General features: G+C 39.2%; 1 protein-coding gene across 1 annotated transcript in view; it reads right to left on the bottom strand.

Moving 5' to 3' along the window:
• shank3a (SH3 and multiple ankyrin repeat domains 3a) overlaps window positions 1-23,336 on the bottom strand; it is a 259,295-nt gene that overhangs the window by 95,444 nt on the left and 140,515 nt on the right. The window contains exon 6 of the mRNA XM_034685684.1: window positions 174-282. Within this exon, the coding sequence (XP_034541575.1) occupies window positions 174-282 (109 nt within the window). The remainder of the gene's footprint in view (window positions 1-173; window positions 283-23,336) is intronic.

Genomic DNA, 23,336 nt, shown 5'->3' with positions numbered 1-23,336 from the left:
TGCAGAAGGCTTATTTCAGAAAATCCATACATGGTCATTTTTGGGAGGAAAGATAGAGAGAGTGAGAGAGAGAAAGAGAAAGAGAGAAACAACAAGACCAATCAAGACTCAGAAAGGAGACTTCTTTAAGCAAAACAGTGTAAGGATGTGTATATCTGAACAGATAGTCTCACCTCCTGTGTCTGGGTCATGAAAGTTGGGGTCCAGGCCTTTGTCCAGGAACCTTGAGACTTTTTCAGTGCTCCTCTGCTGTACATACTCCATAAACTTCTTCAGGTTAGCCTAATGGAGGGAGACAGGCAATGGGAAGAAGGGGTAGTACAAGAAGAGACAGCTGTGATTGGGTGATGTCAGACTCATGTGGTAGGGGTTGATTAATAATGCAGTGTAGAGATGAAAGCTTAAGTTGCTGCTCTCTCCTTGTGTGTTTGAGGGGTTTATTTCTGCTCTGTCATGCCAAGCAAATGGACCATGTGCAAGAGATGTACAAGCTCTAATAGGATTGACCCAAAAATAGATGGGGAAAGGGGTATGAAGTAAAAGTAGAACTGACCAGGGAACACCTTTCAAAAAGTGATTACTGACAAGAAAATTAGATCGTAAGGCAAACTTCACATAAAGTTCTAATGAAATAGTCAAAAAGTGTGAACAATTTCACATCATAGATCTTTAAACCATTTTAATATAAAAGCATGAGACCATGCACAAACCTATGAGAATATGCCACACAGCTAAATCCCAATACAAAAACAAATTGTTCAATCTCAGACACACACACACACACACACACACACACACACACACACACGCACACAGACACACACACACACACACACACACACACACACACACACACACACACACACACACACACACACACACACACACACACACACACACACACTTTGTATTTCTTTGATTAAAAATATTCATCATCTCTGTAGATAGTTGTTAGCCTGTGGAGTATTGAGTGAAAAATGACGCTATGAACAAGGTACCTGCATCAACAATTCATAACAGATTTCTATAGCTGGAAGAACCAGGATTCAATCCACAATGAGAATAGCAGAGAAATAAGATTATAGAAACCCATGTATCTGAATACTTTGAACTTCTTAAATACCTGAGGTAAAAGATAAATCTATAACACAAATAAAAAACACCAGAGTTTAATACTGAACATGGAATACTAGTGAAAACATGGATGTAAGACTAATATGTGACGTGAGAATGTAACTACACAACATCTACATTATCCCAAGCAAGCTTTGAATAGAACTTTCATATCTATTGTATCGTCTCAAGGTTTCTCAGCGTGTGCTCAGACATTATGTAACATCCACATGTGCAAAAGCCTCCAGACATACACACACAAACACACATTATATCTCATGCTGCTTAATCACTGCATATAACAAACTTAAAAACACTCACACAAACATGTAAACGTAGGTGAAGGAATGAAAACAGCCGGTGCAACACTCACCATGTGTTAAATCATGTACTGTGAATCCCTCGTCCTGAGAAATCCCACTCTACAACACCATCTGAATTTCACATCACAGAGCCCTTTTTCCTTTTCACACCAAGTCTCCTGCAGCCTGCCTGCATCTACAAGCCTGCCTCTGGATCACACATCACACAAACCGACATGCTGCGAGAGACTGCCGGCCGCTACTTTCACCATCCTCGAGTCAAACTGAGTGAAAGCAATTCACCCTGGCTTTTTTCTTTTTTGCAGAGCCTCTGTGAGGCAGTTGTTATGGTGATGGGATACAAAGACAGCTCCAGCAGCCAATGTACACATGAGTGGGAAGAGCATCGAGGTTGTGTTTGTGAGCATGTGAGTATGAGTGTATGTGTGTGTGCCTGCATAATACCTTGAAGAGGCTCTGAATGATTTGCCTGTGATCAGCTGGTTGTGATGTGTGTTTTATTGCCTGTTGAACATAGGGCTGATAAAAAGGCTTTGTTTCATCAGCTCTGCTGAGGGTCTTAATAAACTCAATATTTTCTCTGCTCTGTTATCTCTCTGTCTCTGTAACCCACACACACATATACACATTAATTTACACACAGACCCATGAAGCTTCATTCCAAGTCACAATGGCAGACTGACAATTTTTAAATATTGTGAAATATGAAAGGGAGGACAGTCTGTCATACATTAGATTACAGAGTCAAATCTCTGCAGAACTGGAGGAGTGACAAAACACAGCTTGTTTATAGTTTTTCTTTCTTTTTAGCATTCATTCTGAAGTAGCTGGCTCTTCTTTTGCATCATCCAAGCTTGTGCATGCACACGCAGCAGGACCTGGCAAGGATTGGCAAATGATATAAAATCAATTCAGAAAATGCTGTTGGAACTAAAAAATAAACTGGCAAAACTTGAGGTTAACAAGTACCCCAGTCTGTTCTCATTGAATTCACACATTTGCTAAGTTTACAGTTTATGTCTGAATGTTACTAATGTCCCTCACAGACTGTCATACTGTAAATGTCTCATGGAAATCCAGATGTTTTTTGGTCTTCTAAAGAGACTTTTGCTGCCTTAAAATGCCAGCTAATATAGTCCAGCTTCAAAAATGTACGCAGTGTAACAAACAACCAAAATTAAAAATAGTTATCTACTTGCCGTTAGATGTTAAACTAGTTAGCACCAAGTAAAAGCCAACTTATATAACTGTTAAATACAAACTCAGTGGTTGTTGTGGGACCAGTTACACAAGTGATATAATTCCAGTTACAGAAAATCACATTCAAACAAGATTTGTTCAGTGGTTTCTCAATCTTGATAATACTGGATTAACTAAAAAAGAAAATTATAGCCCACTGATGTAAAAAAAACAACAACACTGAATCAATAAAACTAATAGCAGGCTGTTCAGGTGATTGGCTGGGGAGTTTGTGTGTGTGTGAATGTGTACTGGGGGAGCCATATTGTAGCCAACTATTCCAAGATAAAAGCAGAATTATTGCTTAGGGGAAGTGCACATTTAGAAATATAGCACCTAATTTTTGTGAAGTACAAATCCAATTTGTTTATTATCAGCCTTACATTTGGCACACTGTTTCTTGCAGACTGTTGCGAGCTGCAGTTAGCTTAAGGGTGTGTATGCTGAATTTAAATGTACTTGATCCAACAAACAAAGCCCACAGCCTCTTCAGTGGGTTAAATCCTCTTCTCCATCACACAGGCTATGCCTAACACCTGTAAATTAAATCATTTTGTGCTTGGCCATGTATTTAGTTGCCTGAATAGGTGGCATGTGGGTCAACTGGTAGAGGAACACCGAAAACACAAGTAATGCCTATCGATAGAGGTGGGACAAGAGAGGAAAATGAACTTAAGTGGCAGCTGTGAATATCTTTGTACGTTGTGTGCACATGTTGACAAAGGGGTAATTCTGCATCGCCATGCCCAATGTGTTGAGAGGCACTCAGAGTAAAAAGTTAATTTACAGTCCTTGAAAAAAAACAGAGGCTCTCAGTCACATGACTTAAAGCCTGCTGCACAGAGACCAAAATGCCACAGAGCCTTCCGATTCTCTTTCAAAGGAAGAGATGAGGTGAGAGGTGAAAAGACCCTCAATCATTCTCTGACACCAGACTGTGAGCAGAAGAACAAGCAGACCATTACAATCTCTTTTCAGTAGCCATTCATTAATGATTACCAATACAGCAGAATACTCTCAGGGAGCAAACACATGTTCACCTTCAAACAGGAGTCCCAACCATACACTGTAATGGATGTAGCCATCCATTGGTCTGGGGACTGCTGTAATGAAGCCTCTAGCAGAGATTCTCTTAAAAAATGATGACTTACTCCTTGGTACAATAATGGTCAATAAAAGGTATGTACTTCCCATCACTTTAGTAGGTAAATAATAGTAGTAATAGCATCTCTAAATGAAGAAACACAAGTCTTTGACAGGGTAGACTCAAGTCTGGCTGCTTTTCTCCTAAAAAGGCAGGTTACTGAAGTAACACTGGGTACAGGGCATCACTTCTACTACCCTATCTCCTTTCTGAACCAACTCTGCTTGGTGTTTGGTATTTTGGCCTTCCCAGCCTTGTTTTTTGTGAATCAGAAGTGACCGTATTTGGATGAAAGGATTGAGCAAGAGAATTTGGCTACAGTCCATACCCAGGCTTATTCTTTGGCTACCTAATAAACCAGTTGAAGACAGTGTTTCCGAAAGAAAAAGAGTCCATTTGTGGTGGTACCTGATCAGAGTACTTTATTTACTAGAAGAGTTAAGCTGAGAGAGTTTGTGGAATGTACTGAACTTGTAAACACACATCTCAAATGGAAGAGTGAGCAAAAAGTGAACTTAACAAAGAGAAAGGTTGTTCTTTTGATCACAACAATCCACCGCCTTCTCTGATGCATAAAGCCACCAACAATCCTGACTACCATGCCAGCCCAGCAAAGATGAATCATTGTATGGGAAGGACAGTAGACAAACACTATAGGTGCATTTCGACCAAGAGTTCCGGGGTCTTTCAGCCCCCAGAACTACTTTACCCTGAACTAAAAGGTTTTGTGCCCCCCATTGTTGTCTGCGTTTTGACCGCGGGGCTGAAGACCCGGGTAGATTGTGCAAATCAGGCCAGTGACGTATGGAGGAAATGCACTACACCACCAGACCAGTAGAGGGCAGTAAAACAGATATGAATGCCATTCATCACAGATGACACCAAAGAAGCAGACGGACAGGCAGTTGTCATTATGAGCAACACAACAGTTAGCCTGTTAGCACGAAGAGACTCAGCTGGCGCTGGTTTAGATCATGCTATATGTCATCACAGATGGATTCACTGAATCAACACGCGAGAGGAGATAAGCGCGAGTAGCAAAGACGTTTCAACATGGCTTTAAAAATCCTTTTTAACTCAAAAAGCCGTGGCAGAGATCGGCGGTGTTTTGGTTAAAACCGCGACCCTGTTTACTGCCGACTTCTAGCCAGATGCATCCCTCATAAATGTCCTTAGACGATCATTAAATACTTATCTGATGAGGATATTGAATCTTAAAACTCACTCTGTGTTTCAACAGCTGTGTAAACTCCATAAACACCGTTACATTCAGCTGAAGGTCTCCAGTTTACAGGGTCACTTTTAAAACCGTAACACCAGGAGAGACGCATTCACGGTGGGCTGAGAGAAGACTACTGTTACAAGCTGCTAAATCAAGTGAATCACAGCTTCTTCTTTTGAAAAGTACACACACAAACAAAAAAGATAGAACAAAATAAAGAAAGAGAAATCAAGTGAATCACAGATGTGTGTGATGTTACTGTGGACGACGGGTGGAATAAAAACACTGCAGTTAATCTACCAATCAGACACGTTCAGCATTGCAGGTCCTGCCCCCCAAAATCCCCAAGGACCTTTGAAAAGTACTACCACCCTAGCAGGGACTTTTTAGGGGGGAGATTATCTACCCCTGAACTACTTTTTAGCCCTGGGTCCGTTGGTCGAAACGTACGTAGTTCCGGGGTAAGTCCCTAGGGCAAATTACGCCTTATACCTGCTTTTAACTGCACATACATCGATATAGTAATACTGGGATTTCACCAGAACTGAAGGTTACACTTCATGAACCGCCTGTTTGTGAATTTAACCCCACAGCCAGCTGAAAATGTACTCATCATCAGTTTTGTCTGGAGCCAGAACTTTGGCAAAAATTCAAACTGGGAGTCTATATATGGATGGGGTAACCCTGCTGTGCTGGATCAACAAGAAAGAGAAGGAAGGCAGACACATAAAAAAGAGCAACGGAAAAGAAAAGGGATGAGAGAATATGAAAGATGATGTTTCATCTCGGTGTAGCAGAGCAAGACACAGCAGCAATAATCAACCCCCAGGATCTATGGCATTTTACCAACTCTTTAAAGCAAAATGATAGCCTGCAGAATCAGGTTGAATCTCTGCAAGAGGTGTCCTCACTTGCTCTCCATATGATTACTCATTACTGTTCAGCTGCACCATTTGATTTGAGCTGTTCTTGATATGAATAAAATTTTTGTCCCTGCATGCTCTAAAAACGTCTGAGCAACTTATATAGGGATATATCTAGAAAAGAGAATATTCCACACATTTTATAGATCTGAGGATTACCTTTAAATATCTACATTTTACTTGTAAACATGCAGAAATGTGCCATGTGGTAGGTATATGTTAGTTGTTCCCTAACTACTATAAATAAGGTTGACCTTGTGTAACCAGAAAGACGCCCCCTACATTACAACAACAACCCTACATGGTATTGTATACAGTGAAGCAGTATCTGCCTTCTGAGCCAGCAACCAGGGTTCAAGGAACCTGCTGATGCTGAAAGACAACTTTGTCATCCTTAGTTTCACTGATTTGAAGAGCTTGAATTTTAAATAACACAATCTCCATTATTCCAGATTACTTCAGACTCTATAGGGGAGGGAATATGCCCACCCCTACAGACTTTGTTTGAACACTGACCCATTTGGATATGTCCTGATTAATATAGAGCTTTTTGTGAAAGAGCTCTGATCATAGCTATAAAATGACAGGAGGAGAAACTCCAGCAAGTAGGAGGAAGTGGGTGGAGGTTCTTTTTTATTATTCAGTGCCCTGAGGAGACTCTTGTCTCCACCACCACTAAAGGAGGATTATCTGTCACTACCTGATAAAAGCTTGGGTTGAAGGCCAGAAATTGTAGACTCTTCCCCTGCCGACTTCTTTCACTAGCTGTGTTCTATAGCTCCTTTCCCTTGATTTTCTTTCTTTCTTTCTTTCTTTCTTTCTTTCTTTCTTTCTTTCTTTCTTTCTTTCTTTCTTTCTTTCTCCCTTTTTAAATTAAGGTTTTTTTTGTCCCAGTCAATAGTTCTGGATCATCCATGTGTGAACCATGTAGCATGTATGTATGTGTGTCAGATGCTTGCACTGCCCTACATTCACACTCATTTTCACATGGCCACATAGCCCCTGGTCCCTCACAGCTGGTCTGCAGTACATTGGACCATGGGTGAGTAGTAATTACAATGCTCAGCAACATGATGCCTATTCAGGAGGATCATATACTGGCCTAATGCGAACTGGCCTGAAAGATACACATATGCTCTAAAGCATCAAAACTGCTTAGGAAAAAACAAAGTGAGCCAGTACAAGGGTCATGGGAATGCTCGATGAACTGTCAGACTTCAGGATGATATGAGCACAGCCTAAACAGTTGGGAAAGGAGGAAGACTCAAGCAGATGGGAAAGTAATGCTTTACCCCGCCAAGCAGTTCCACTACTGTCTGTGTCAGCTGCATTTTCAGATTCTGTACTGCAAAGACAATTGTATGGATATGGTTGTGTTCCTAAATTCAAATCCCTACCTACTGGCTACACCTGACATATGGTCATGTGTTTACAGTCCATGGCAAGGAGTTCAGACCTCCTCATTTTGCTGAAAAGTAACTCATTAAGGAGCAAAGTGTTGCCCGATGTCCCAAAATTTAGAAACTTTTTTAAAGCTGTTTATTCAGAATGGTTCGTTATAAGAATTTCCCAACTCTTTGTCGGTTAAATGTGGCTCTGTTGTAAATGAGAGAGAAACATGTTCCACACTAAGAGACTAAAGTGTTATTAGCATTTCCCCTAAGCAAGGTAGGAAAAGCCAGCCTGCCTATGATAAGGTGGACATCCGCCTGCCATTTATCCACATTCATACATTGTGACCCTCAGCTAAATGTTGGAGTGAGAGACGCAATGCATCTGTCTCCATATGTCCACTACAAACATCAACTACAGCAAATCACCTTCCAAAAGAACATCTCCACACCCTGTGCTGATGACAGAACAGGCTGCCCAAGTCTCCTGTGGGACTAAGGTGTCAACAGAGCCGAGGCTGATGGCAAAGTCACTGACTTATTGAACCTGTATAGAAAAGGTGCTACAAACAGTGTCGTGAAAGGGAAATACCTTGCTAATCACCTCATTGATCTCTCCAAGGAACAGAAATACAACATATATTAGCATATAAGCTAACATGCTGTGGAATGGTGATAAGTTGCTCAGTATAGTTAATGAGATATGTGACATTAGCGTATCACAAGTGTTTAAGAATCAGGCCTGCCCTGCATTGTAAATACCTCAATCAATCATCAATCAATCATCAATCAATCATCAATCAATCAATCAATCAATCAATCAATCAATCAATCAATCAATCAATCAATCAATCAATCAATCAATCAATCAATCAATCAAAAAAACTTTATTTATACTCCAGAGATCATTCAGGGGCAACGCTCATTTACAATGATATTGCTCCATTTACAGTGACAGTTAAAAAACAAACAACGAACAATGCATCAAGAGTATCAAAGTCACAAATAGGATTTTTTTATTTATTTGGATATACAAACAATTAAAAGATCAAATAAAACAATACAAATAAAAGGAGGTGTTGGGGATTGACTATAAAAGCACTAAAATAGGAAATAGGTCTGATATAAACGGTCTGGGTAATGAAGAAGTTCAGTAAGTGAGGTTGGTAATTTTCCTAAGACAGCTTTATAGATACAAATATTCCAATGGATATTGCGTCTTTCATGGAGAGAGGGCCAGCCAACCTTAATATTAGACAATGTGAGCTCAAAACTGACAAAACACATTCATCTACAGTTATTTGGGGGTCTTGAGACTTTTGAAATGGTTCAATAGCTAAATTGCATAGGGTAACTAGCTTTCGTTAAATGTCACTTCTACTATGGTGCTGTAGCATCAGATGGAAGTGCCAGTAACAAAGGCACACTCTCATCGTACATTTAACAAACACAACAGTGCCCATAGTGAACATAATGCTCCTGGGTGAATACAAAAATGTGAGGTGGAAAACATTAAGTGAAAATAGCCTGAAGGTAGAACCATGTTTTTTTGTGTTGGAGCTATTCATAGAATAATGAATGTGCATCGTGCAGAGCAGGTCCATGACACATTTGACCCATAAGTACAACCAGAGGCAAGCGCTTTGCCCTAATATGAATTAAATTAAAATACACCAGATAACATCATTAATAATGTTTTTTTCTTATGGTTCTGCAAAAACTGAGAATTCCAAAATGACCGACCCTTGTGGACATCCAGTGTCTGATCCAATAGGTGTCACATAAATAACTAGTAATGTTTCAGTCCAAGGAAATGCGATGCTAAACTTGGTATTGGCAAAAATGTTGATATCATGAAAGAAAAGCATCAAAATAAATGCTCAACAAAGTAGAATGGTAAAAATAGTCCCAGATTTTAAAGTGGCTACATCTGACACACATGATGGTACTTGGCATCTCCACTCATCAGGTATATCCTGTCTGCATTGAGCTGTCACATTTAGTTGTTAAGCCTCTTCAGATGCCAGGTGCCTCCTCTATTCAGCCTGTTTGACAGTGATGCAGAAAACTGTCGTGACACTGACTGATGGTCTAATAAACCAGATGCAACAGTGTAAATGATAAGCAAACCAGCTAGAATTGATGTAGTCAGCCTGACTAAATTAATTACTAATAGGCACTAAGTAAATATGTAAGAGATACTGTACATAAACCATGCACCATTCCAAATTAGAATCATTATGAAGTGGGCAGAGATTTAGGCAGTGCCCATAAATACAATCTCATCAACACCATTAGCTGACAATGCTATGTTGGATAAAAAGAGAGGAGATCTTAGACAAATATAGTCAAACATAAAGTGCAGTAATACATTAATGTTATCAAATAATTCTAATTATTGGTAGACCATCATATGAAATGAAATGTGATTTTTACTGTCTTGAGAGATGACAGGGGTAACGCAAGGGTTCTTTTAGCAAAGGTAAAAAGTCAACATGGTGACACACACTTAAGAAGTTTAGAGTCTGTTCTCCGAATGAGCACAATCATCTGGAAGTGGTTCAGTTTTGAGGGTTTTGTCCTTTATCAGACGTCTGTCAGCAATGATTTGTCTAAAGTCTAATGCAGCTGTAAGCATTTGAAAGACTAAATTATTCTAGCATCTCCAACAGAGGTGCACAGCTGAGTGGGAGAAATTTGTTGAACTGCTCGTTGCACACAGCCTGAAAAAAACATCCCACTTAAAGCAGGTCATGTTAAGATAAGCAAAATTTTTTTTACATATGACATGTGAAAAGGAACAACATGAGAAGAGAGCATATAGAAACAGGTTGCCGGATCACAGTTGTTTTGCTAGTTGGCTGTATTGCTGTCAGGGTTATAATTCAGGCTACCTTTTAAGTGTTTACTTTTAGGCCATACAGCCATACAATTGTAACACATTGGAAAGAGACAACAGACTTTTTTTTATTGAAGCAAAAAAAAGGCAAACACACACTTCTCTGTGTTCCTGATTCTGTATGTCTGTATTTTGTCAACAGTCACTTAAATAAAGGCTGGGGCCAAAGTGGACTGGCCTTGACCCCAGTCTCTCAGATGCTTTGTAGAGAGGAACACCATGCTGCAGGGGGATTGCTTTTTAATTAAACTCTAAAATCATGAAAACAGAAATCCTGTTTAGATTCAGACTGCATCTGGTAGCTTTCATATCTCCGCTCACACAAAAGCTTCAGCAGAAGTGAGAAAGAAATTTGGATCCCTGTTTAGTAAAGCACCACTGAACCCCAGCATTTGTTATACAGTGTGTGTTTTCTACCACATTTTAATTGGAAATTTGACATCTGTTTCCTATGACATAAAATTCACTATCCCACAAAAAGTGGGTTTAAATGAATGAACTGTTCCAACTCAAAATATAAAATCAAATGACACCATGGGAGGCAAATATACAATGGATAGAGATCATATTTAGACAGATTAGTCTTGGATAGCTCGAATTATGGGTCTTTTAGAAGATTTGTAAGATATATTTATAGTTGAGGACACAAACTGAAAATGAAGTAAAGTATGCAATCTCTTCACTCAGCTCTGCAGCTGAAAATGATAAAAGCTAGAGGCATCATGTGAGCACACTAAGATAGACTGAAAGTGAGAGTATGGACTATATAATGAAGCTGTCACCGGTGTACTGCTTCTTTCCATTTGAGTCAAAGTACACTATCAAACACTGGCTCCTCTTCTGAAACCTCCTCTCATAAAAAGGTATAAAAAACAGGCAAATGGCTTTGCTAGTTTTATTTGTCAGATTATTCTATAATTCATGGATTTATTGCGGAGTATGAAGGTCTAGGAGCATGTTGTCATAAAAAATGCAACGCACTGATGTGGTGTGGAAGAAACACAAGCAAATGGGGTCACGTGAGGGAAGAGAAAGGAGCACAGTAGTACAAAGACATGACAGAGGAAAAATGGAAATGTGAAAGATATTGACAGCTGATGTCTTTCTTCTCTACAGATACATTTGTCTCTTGAGACATACAGGAAATCAAACGTAGAGAAATCCTTAGAAACACACATCCTAAGACTATTCTGTAGAGTAATCGCGTAATACTGGAATTCACTACTGTAGATGTGACATAATTCAAAGTTATTCTTTAAAACAAGGAGAAGGACTCGTCAGTAATGATTATTGTTATTGCACACAGCTTGCAGATAATTAGAACATTACAGTATCTAGCAAGTCTGCAGAGGTCTTGAATTTGTAATATCTGATCATCCATCTATCAATTATCTCTACAGCTCATCTATCCTTTATCTATTCTGTCAGAGCTGCAGGGGTTGATCTCAGCTATTGTTGGGTGAGAGGCAGAGTACACCCTGAACACGTTGCCAGTCAATCACAGGGCTGACATGTAGAGACATGACGACCATTGACACCCACACTTATGGGCCATTGAGAGAGAGAGAGAGAGAGAGAGAGAGAGAGAGAGAGAGAGAGAGAGAGAGAGAGAGAGAGAGAGAGAGAGAGAGTGAGAGAGAGAGAGGAGAGAGAGAGAGAGAGAGAGAGAGAGAGAGAGAGAGAGAGAGAGAGAGAGAGAGAGAGAGACTGTGTGTGACAATAAAAACAAAGTTAAAACAAAAAAATAAGGCATGACTTTTCAATCAGTAAAAACAAACTAACAGGCCTTCACCTTTTCACAAACTCTGCAGAAAGGAACTGGATTCTGCTTAAATGCAGCTCCTCTATGCTTTCCTCTCCTTGGACAATGTCTCTCAAAGATGGACAAGTTATATTTGCTCCACACTACTGAACATTGAGAGACACACAAAAATGTCTGAAACACAGCAAGATCATGAGAAAACCATAAAATACAGACAGAGGGCAGATTCCAAAACATCTGTCCAAAAATCAAACAAACAACCCAAAAGACTGTTAAGTACAGAGCATATGAGCGAGAGTCAAAGAAGTGTAGAAAGAGAGGTTTGAAAAATTCAATGAATTTTTGCCAGCACTTTTCTAAAATGCCTCAGCTGATGATGGATGACAGTTTTATACTTGATGCAAAGTTCCTTTAAAAAAACAAACACTGATTTCCTCACTGGCTGTGAAAATAAAATCAATCACACACACCACCGCCCGACGTACGCACACTGGTAGCATGCACACCCACGCACACACACACACACACACACACAGTGTATGTGTATAATATATCTTGCTGGTGGATTTAGTAAAGCTGCAGAATAAAAGAACATGATAATTAACCTCTGTTTAATGTGGGTGTTTAAATCCTCCTAAAAGACTCAAAGCTGCTGCTTACCATTTCACGCCTGTTAGACCAGATTGATGTTTCTTTGTGTTTTAGTTTTGTGTTTCAATACAATTGTGCCTCTATGTCTGTTTGGACCTCAGCCTACAGTACATAGTGTCTGAGAGAGCCAGAGCTTAGTAATCTTCAATATCCATGCCTAACCAGCTTAAAGCGTAATGCTGTCAGCTACCAAAAAAGAAACAGCATACAGTATGACGGAGTATGGACCTGATCCCAAAGAACGGAGAAGCTTCATCCTTTACTATAAATCTTTAAGTAACCTGATGCACTCTGAGACTTGGGGGGGGAGAATAACACTACATGAAAAAGCAGTGAAGGCTTGAGTATGAACTGTACTACACTTAGTCACAAACACACATGCACAACCATTCACACACACCAAGTTAAGCTAACTGATTCATAATTTACTGTACTAAACACACATATTTCATTCCTCATACATGAGTGCTGTGGAAAAACATTCCCCCACACTCAAAGACAGCGGTGGGGGTTGCCGTTACTATGGCAACAGCATCTTAATCATCATTGACAAGAAACGTTTCTGCGTAACATGGAATTTAATTTAACATCTCAGCGCTGAAGATTCAAAAAGAAAGCCAATGTCACAGCTTGCGTGGCACAGCTATTATCATAATAATTGAATAGCAGTTCTAAATAACTTGCTCCCTCCTCTGTCCCCACTGTATGATAGAGACTAAGTGTTTCTGACAGTGCTTTAGCAGTGATTTAGTGTTTGTCCCTGTCCTTGCTGTTGTTTTTTACATAAGTACAAACCACAGTGAAAGGTGAAAGAAGATAAAAGACAACAAGGAAAAGAGACATGGAATGGGAAAAACAAGCCTCCCAGCATTCCAGCCTAAAGCCAGACATTACCTAGACCTGTGCCATCTGCTGACAAAGCATACACATACCAGCACAATTACTCTGTTATGTGGCCTATCTTAGTCTTTGAACCGAATTAAATGAGATACGATAGGAATAATTCATCCAATGCAATCCCTGTATTTGTGTTGCAGTCTTTAATGGATGCTTATCCACTTTTATAATTCATTTCATATTGATGTAAATCTGCATTATTCATTTTTCAAATAGTAATGACAGTAGAATGAAGTGCCATGACAAATGTTGTCTGGGCTAAGCTTTGTGTAAAATGACACAAACATAAAACATATGAGTTAGTCTGACACAATAAGTTGGGACATATAAATACTCTACAGTAGATAGCCAAAATCTTAGAAAAGGAGGAAATTTAAAAGCTGGTGAAAAAGGTGAACAACATATTCTAGCATTACAAACCTTTCTCAATGGTTAGACATGACAAACCTTTCCTGCACAGCCTTACTGTGCCAGTAACCTGCATTTACTCTAGATCTCATGAGTCATTTTGTGTTGAGTCTAACCTCTGTGGCCCGACTCCTGGTGTTTCTTTCTGAGCGTAGCAGCATGGTGCCTCCTGAGTAATCCTTTGCAGAAGAAGCACCGGAATAATGTGTTTAAGCTCTGTACAATATCAGCTATTCCTCTTGATGAAGTTCAGTTAAGGCAGGCGAGACTGTGGAGGACAGCTCTGATGGGTTGGCTGAAGGCCGGAACAAAGCGAGGCAGAGCCATGGTCTCTCTCCAACTCATCAACACACTCACAAACATGCAGAGCGCTGGCTTATTGTTTGTGGACCACCAAACACACTGCTGCATGCTCAATCAATTCCAGTCACCATACTGGCAGCACGGCTTTGTCTGCCATTGTCTCCTCCATCAGTACAGTTGAGTTCAAGCTTACATGCCAACCCATTAGTGCAAAATAAAACAAGGCACAGGCACAAACATGTTAACACGATTGTGGATAGGACACACGGAAGAGAGATTTGCGAAAGGGAAGTCATTTATGGATTTTGTAACAGTGATACTCCACATAAAATCTATAGATTAGACTTGCAGTGGAACATTAGCAAACTTATTTTTTTCCTTGTGGTGTGCAATAATTTCTTATTAAGACCAAATCTGGTGTGCATGTATCTCACTGTGCACAGCAATGGTGGGGTAAAATGGTGGAGTAAAATGTATGGGGATGCTAATGAAGGCCATACTGCACTTTCAGTGCCTAGAACATCTGCTCAGAGAAAGTCTACAGTTTAGCACACCAGTGTTTTTTTGTTTTTTTTTTCGTTTTCAGAAACTCTTTGTCACCTAGACCTTAAACTGTTCGATACCTGAAGAAACCTGGACCTGGACCTGGACCTGAACCTGAAGAAACTCGGACCTGGAGGTAACTTTAAAAACCTGAATCACTGCTCATCCTAAATTAAGTTTTTGTAACCTCCCCAGAACCCTGAACACGTCTTTAAACTCATGATAAACTCACATAATGCAGTAAACTATTCAAACCTTGAGGGGAAACTTAGGACTTTCCAGAGGACTGGGTTCTTCTGTATCTTCAGAAACCCTTTACAGTTAAATACAACCTGTTTGATTTTTAAAGAAATTAGAAGTACAACTAAAAGCCCATCCAAGTTATTTATGTAAAACTTTCAGGACATTTAAAAATATATGGGAACCGACGGGAGTCATACAAAATATCAGAAACTCAACAGAGTCCTCCAGAGCTTCTAGGAACCTGTTTTGGATCTGGTTCAACTTTTAGACCTCTTCCAAACCTTCAGACAAAAACATAAAAGACAGAAATCTGACAGATTAAACTGGAACCTTGAGAAGTCCATCAGAACTGTTAAAAAGACCCTGCTGGAACCTTTTGGGACCGGTCTGAACCGGACCCTTTAGAAGCCCTGTACGTGGCACATCAGTGTTTTTTGAACATTTCACTTTATTTGGGGAATAACAATTCTTAAAATCACAAAACATCATTTGCCTGTCTTTACCCTTTATTCTATTTTTTTTAAGCTGACGGGCGATCTCACACAGAAATAGTTTTCAGTTATTATTAGTGCAGACAGAGAAAGTAAAGATCAGTTTATGATTCTAAAATCTGTAAGCCATACGACCTAATGCATCCACATTTACTTCTCTTCTCTTCTCTCTAACAAGAGTGATATCATTCTACTGAGTTGTATTTTGGTCAATGTATGGAACACACTGAGTATACAGATGGATGATGGACAGTGTGACTACACTACAAAGAAACTAGAGATGTTTCTTTGTTTATGATCAGGCACTTTTCCAGTTTGGCAGCTTAAAAAAAAACCATGGTACCGACATCAATAAAAGCTAGTGTGGATACAAAAATGAAGCTTCACAGCCACTGTTGAGGTGTTTGTTTATCAAAAAGAGAGATTTTACAGTCCATAAATCCTGTTACAAGAAAAGTGACAACAGGCCTCTATTGTTATTTCTGTGCATGACTGTGTGTTTCTGTGTGTTTGTGTTTGTGAGCAGGGTGGTCAGTGAGGATGGGGGGAATGCATGCTGTCATCAGAATCATAGAGTGCAGAGAAAGAAAGAGCTGAATCAGGTCCAGTCATGTGCTTTTAGGCAGGCACACAAAGTGACACCAGGACACAGGCAGCCAGGCAGACAGTAGGGGGACAGAGCTAGAGGATGAAACACAAACAGAATGGATATGAACTGCAGCACAGCCTTGTAAAATTGGAAACACCTAAAAATATAAAGCTGGAAATATAGTAAAAATGATTCTCTCCTATATTGGAACCTCGGCTGCAAACAGGCCTACAGGCTACTGAGAGAACAGAAGAGGGCACACATCAGGCTCCAGGCAGACGCAGGGGGTGTGTGGGTGGTTTATTTATTCAGCCAGATGATTATTAGAACTCTATTGTATTTTATGCCTCTGGCATCCTATTCTACAGTCATCTATTCATACTGCCTGACCTAGAATGATTGACTCCACTGCTAGTGGAATGTCGAACTGTATAGAGCCAGAGCTATACAATGTCTTGTTTTTCTTATTGTGAAATGAACTCATGCAATGAGACGGAACATCATTAAGACCAAACAGCAGTTCCAGTTCCAGATCAGTGAAAATGGTGGACCAATGATGGGATGGGTGGATAGATGAAAAATGTATTGTACCTCAACTTTTTGTCAAGAACTGCTCTGATGATCAGCCAAGTGTAAAATGTCCTCTTACATTCAACCACATCTTAGAAATTGTAGGATATTGCCAAGTTCTACTCGTCACTTAAACCTCTCCTTCCTAAGCAATGATTATTCACAGACTACAGCAGCAAATCAAGAGCACATTTAATAACTACTTCCTAATTGGGATTTAGATTTAATTTGCACATTTTTTACATTTTTTTTCTTTCTTTTCATTTCAATATTTGTTGAATACTGGATAACCATAACTATAACTATACTGTCACTCCAACGAAACAATCAGATTTCAAAAGTAAGGCAAAGATGTGGTATGGACAGCATATACCTACCTATCTTACTCTCCAAGTAAAAAATGTTTAAGTTGAATCACATAAACAGAGCCCAACAAAGTGAATTAACTGAAGCCCACATAGAGCGTACTAGGGTGTATTATAAAGAGCCCAGGGCCACAGTTTCTACATGGCCTGGTTTCAGAGCATACTGAACACAACAGAATCAATGCTTTCTTTCTAATCTGCCTAATCATTGCCTCTTTTATGAACACACACATAAAGTAACTACTCAGTGTGGCTGAAATATTCAGAATTTTGGAGATACATGTATGGCGAATCAATTTAACCTGTCAGAATACATTGCTGCATTTTCCAAAAGAAGAGCTCACACACAACACGCACACAGAGGACACAGACAGATAATGGTGAGAGCAGTATGCTACTTTATGGAGTGTAATTAAGGCTGAATAAGAGTGACACTATTATATTCAGGGAAAAAGAAAAAAAAGAAAAACTTAAACGGAATGTGTTGTTTTAATGGTTGTTACATACACTTGCAAACTCTGTCAGTATATAAAAAAAAGAGCTAAACTACAAGAAGTCTGACCACAGTGTCAAAGTCTCAACGATGTTTTCAAACCCCAGATATTCACATGGACTGTCACTTTTTATCTGCTTGTGAAGATATGCTTCTGTAGGATGTTTAGAATATCACAGGTCAGGTTGCCCAGGAGCTCAGGTTAAGCTGTCGGCAGGGTGTTCTGTTGACATCTGCTACCTGCTGAGCACTCACTGACAGAGAAAGAGAGCTATGGGACTCTCAGCTGAGGTTCATAAAAATACAGTTCGCTGCATGTAAATAGCTTGAGGCAACATTATACAAGAATTGTGTTTTTTGCAACTTGGTGCCCCTACAGTGTTGGAGTACAATTCACTCTTTGGCCACCAACTTTAAAGTCAGTCAGGGATTTTCTCCTCCCCAATTTGAGCACTATTGATCTATTTTTCTCTGCTGGGTTCCTCTGTCAATACCCTGTAGCCTAATCTTCTCTGCCAAGGTGTCTGGACTGAGAATACACAGGTGAGACCAGTAAAAGGACAAGTTTGCCTTTGGGGACATCTGCCACCATTCAGTTCTGTGATTCATGTGTATCAGGTTACATGGGGCATTACACATGCATACACACAGTGTGAGGAGGTCTCAGTGAGAGAGCCTCAATGATTTTCAGATCCTAACAGAATCATTGTCATATGCATGCATCAACACAATCTCAGTAACATGTACACCTGCATGTGCAAACAACACACACTTGCAAAGAGGAATGTTTGCCACATGGACACGCACACACACACACATATACACAACAGTTTGCTTTACTCACTCAGGGATGCAAAAGTCAAAAACAGCCAATAACACTGGCCGCAGAGACTTACACACATACAAACACACACACACACACACACACACACACACATATAGACTCAAACAAACACACACTGATGTCAGCCCTTGGTTAGTAACTGAACCAGTGCAGGGAGCAACATTAGCATTCTGCCAGGGTTTCAAACAACACTGCACCAGCTCTTCACACAGCCAACATGCAGCAGAGCATAACGACAGAACGAAAGCCAGAGAGAGAAAAACAGGGAGAGAGCACAGACAGGTAGGCAGGAATGGGTTGGTGAGTGTTAGTGAAAAACTGGAGGTAGAAAGTATGAGGATCAGAGAGAAAGGGGAAGGTGTGTTCTACCAGATATGATAAATTCATAAATTAAAGATATGATGAGAACAAGTGGGGTACCTTACTATTGAGTCTGGCCTTCCTAGCTTCTTTGGCTTTTCTTTCCTTTCTCTCGGCAGCTTGCCTCCTGCCCAGAGCGGATCCCATCTCACACACAAACAAACACACACACAGACACACTGCCCGTCACACACGCTCTCCCGTAGGTCAGCTACAATCCCAGTGCCAAAACATCATCCACATGGCCATGTCCAGTCCCCCTCCTCCTTCTTGTCTCCTCGTCCTCACTACGTCTCATCTTGTCAGAGTAGCGCATGCACACTCACATGGTCACTCACGCAAACACTCACCCGAGCACAGACACACACACTGTGTCCTGTACATGCACAAACAGACGGAGAGATTGTAAGGGGTGATTTTGCAGGATGCTGGAGAGAACAGAGAGTGGGGTGGGGAAACGGAGAGCTGGAGAGGAGGGATGGAAATAGAGGGAGGAGAGTAAGCACAAGATAGAGGCTGGGAAAACTGAAATAGAAAAGGAGAGGAGTGGTTGTGTTGAGAGATGGGAGATGGAGGTTTTAAAAGTGAGAGAAATGAAATAATGGTCAAAGTAGAAAGAAAGGAAATAATGCACATGAAACCACCGTGAGACACTGGTGCAATCTTGGTTGTTACAGCAACTTGCTAAACCAAGTGAGCCATAACAGAGGGAGCTTTATGTTGACTGACTAGTGCTCATTTTTTGTTTCTTTAACTCTTCTAAAAAAATTGAAAAATATCAAGTCAACACCAGATATTATCCAGATATGTTCCTACTTTGTTCAAATGACCATATTCCACTTCCTTTTAGGAGATTATCTAAAAGTGGAAAAAATATCACCTCATCCTTTGCAATACAGCTGTGTTTGTGTGTTTCTGTGTGTTATGCAGAATCACAAATCAAATTTCATGGCTGCAGTTTTAATAACACAGCACTGAAGAAGAGGTTTGGACTCAGTGGAATCTGGCATCTCAGAACAATATTGTACAATGAACTACATTCTCTGTGTAGTTACATTGTGAACAGAAAAAAAATGCAGGAATCCTCATTCATAAAAACAATAAGCGGCTAACACACAACAGAAAACGTCAGTGTAGGAGGAATAGTATTACTCTTCTGTTGTGAATTATGCTTTCCACACACACACACATAATGTGTGTGTTGTTCAGCTTGTGAATCATGCTTGACAAGACTAAGCATTCTATCTAAGAAGTAAGCATATTTTGAATTTGGATACTGTCTGTGATATCTCTATTGAAATATGACATAAGCACATGTGAAATGGCCTGGCGCTGGCAGCGTGCTCTGTTGGGTTCATGACCACATTGCCAAATAGTGCGTACTAAATGGTCTCCACTACTATATATATCTCTTTAGTTTTTTTTTCCTATGCAGCTCCCTCCCAGTCATTACAATACCCACAATGCCAGAGCTTTCATTCATGACTACAAGACATAACTTTGTACATTTATTGATTAAAATATAGAATTAAATGTTATATACATTTTCTTAAAAGGTCGCATTAAGGATTCCAGGGAGAGGAAATTATTGGCATTGTTTACTATGAACAAGACAGCAGAAGTAGATGATCTTGGAGCAAGTGTTCATTTATTTGCTGGATATTGTGGCACATTTAAGACAAATTTTGTTTTTCAAAACCCATGCAAAAAATCTAAGTCTTAAAACAAAGTTGCAGATATTAAGAGCCACTCTTGAGAAACTGTTTAAAGGGCTTTAGAAAGTATAATGAGGGATATGACAATGTCTAATACTGAAATTATTTGTCCTGCTACAAGAAAGGCAGCCATTCTGTAGTCCTGTTAATCTCAATGCAGACCTCCTACACCACACACCCACATGCATGCACCCTTTTTTCCCCCTACAAGTGTACTATGTAAATTTCCATCCTGCCATCCTGCATGGTTAACAGTGCAGTGTCAGGGTGAGGAGGTCTGGTGGGCTGGGTGAAGGGAGAAAAAAAAAGGGATGTGAAAATCCTATCAATTATGACCTCATTTTAAATTTTAGCCTGCAGCTACTCAGCTCCATGCCAGTAAAGTAGGCTAATGCTTGACCTCAACCTAACAGGCTGGCTTGCTGCAGGATGAATAGCAAACATCATGACAGCCAAGGCTGCAAGAGTCCCCCATAACAGGGTTTCCCTCTGTACCCCTTCAAGTCATTATGCAACAAAAGCAAATTTCCCATTCAGGGAAAAAAGACAGAAGGGCAAAAGTCAATTTTCCATTATTTTGTTGTGACATCACATAGTCAAAGTTAACCTTTACGGTAACACTTTAAATTAACTACACACTTTTAAGCATTAGTTAAGCATTAATTGTGACTCTGGTCTTAAATCTCATTAATGAATGCTTTGTAAAGCATAAAAAGTCCTCACTTTAGATCAGCTCACAAAACAATGAACAAGCAACTTATAAGTCCTTTGTGACTACCTTGATTAATCATAATTTGCTATGTAATAAAGTGTCCACTAACCCTTACTAAATGTTAGAATCATAACCTGTAAATGTGTTTATAACTGGTTTATAATGACCATAATAGCTCATTTGTATTTGGTGAATCCATCATTTATAAATTATGAACAAAGAGTTCGTTAACACATTATAGAGAGTCATATTCATGAATAATAAAACATTTATAACTGTGTTTGTACATGATATATAAATGAGTATTAATGTATGAACAATGCTTTACAGATGATGAGTTAAGTATTAATTCATGCTTAATAAATGCTTAAAAGTGTGTAGTTAATATAAAGAGTTACCAACTTTACTAATGCAGAAAAAACAACTTTTGATATTACCAGTGCATAGACAGGAACCTGGTCAAATAGCTTTAAAATTTAAGACTGAATAATCAGCAAAGCATCACTTTTCCTTTGAACAATCAATATACCACTCTCTTTACCAAAACATTTGGTGACGCTGCTTTCAGCCACCACTCCCAAACTATGGAACAGCCTGCCGGAGGATCTGAGAGGAGCTGACAGAGATATTGAGACTTTTAAACGTAAACTAAAAACATATTTATTCAGTCTGGCTTTTATGTAGGGTTTAACAATGTCATTACTTACTGTTCACTGTAATATTGATCTTAATGTTGCTTTGTTATTTTAGTTATTTTAACTGACATCTTATTCTATTTTTATTTATCTATTCATTCATTTATTCATTTCATTTTATCTACTCAGTTTGTATTGATATTTTTAGCCTTAGTTTTATTTTCAACTCTTATCCTTACCCTTTTATAAACTATTTTAACTATTTGTATTCTTCATTTTGATGCTTTTACTTACTTAAACTTATTTTAATAACACATATTTTATTGTTGGTGTGCATTGGTCTCTATTTTAGTCTCTATTTTATTATATATATATATTTTTTATTAGTACTATTTTTATTATTATCATTAGTATTATTCTCCCCTTATATGTCTTGCCATTGCTTTATTTCTGCTTCTTTCTTGTTTTTCAATTGCTGTAAAGCAATTTGGGTTGCATTTGATTTGTATGAAAGGTGCTATATAAATAAAGCTTGATTGATTGATTGATTTTTTTTATTGATTGATTGATTGATTGATTGATTGATTGATTGATTGATTGATTGATTGATTGATTGATTGATTGATTGATTGATTTACCAAGTATTCCTAATGGGAAAACCTTCGTACAGCTGGATACATACAGTATATCAGTTCCACTTAATTGCAGCAAAATGTTGATGGCAGTACCACCTGCTATCTAAATTAGATGTACCCATTTTATCAAGTATTATCCTTTAAATTGAACCACGCTCCATCTCATCTGTGGAAGACGGATGTGCCATATGGCAGCCAGGTTGTTTAGTTACAGCAATAAGACCATATAAATTATTTATAGTGCAAATCTGTGCATGTTTCACAAATAGACCCTTACACTTTTATTTCATTAATATTTATTCTGTCAGATGCTTGACCTGAAATTATTTTTAATGGCTGGTGCATCTGTGTGCGGGCATCTCTGTGTTGAAACAGATGAATAACAGAGGAAAACAAAGGCTTTACTATGGCTGCTTGTGGAGTCAAGTTGGCACCCTCATTCTCTCCCATAACACAGCTGTCCTGGATTGCTCATTGCTCAAAAATATGCAGGTCAAACAACACAATGGCTCTCACAGCACGTTCACATCGCCAGGTCACTTTGTCAATATTACAATGTCGAAGATAGCACAGCAGGTCATAAAGTTCCATACATTTGAACTTATTGCCTTTACCTACAATAACTGTCATGTCTGCCTCATTTCAGAACAAAGCATTACCTCTTGGTGCTCGACAAGCAAAATCCTGAGCCAACTTGGCACCCTCATTCTCTCCTATAATACAGCTATTTGGATTGGTCATTGCAAAATACGCAGCTAAATAATGACTCTTCCAGCACATTCACACCTTCAGGTTTCTATGAACAAAGTGTGGCTCAGGTTTTTTTTTTTTTTTGAGTTTTTTACCAGTTCAATACTGTAGCAGCC

This window comes from Notolabrus celidotus, chromosome 6, assembly GCF_009762535.1.
Source record: "Notolabrus celidotus isolate fNotCel1 chromosome 6, fNotCel1.pri, whole genome shotgun sequence".
Taxonomy (NCBI): Eukaryota; Metazoa; Chordata; class Actinopteri; order Labriformes; family Labridae; genus Notolabrus; species Notolabrus celidotus.
The sequence above is the reverse complement of the archived record's forward strand: the minus strand, read 5'-3'. Positions and strand labels throughout refer to the sequence as shown.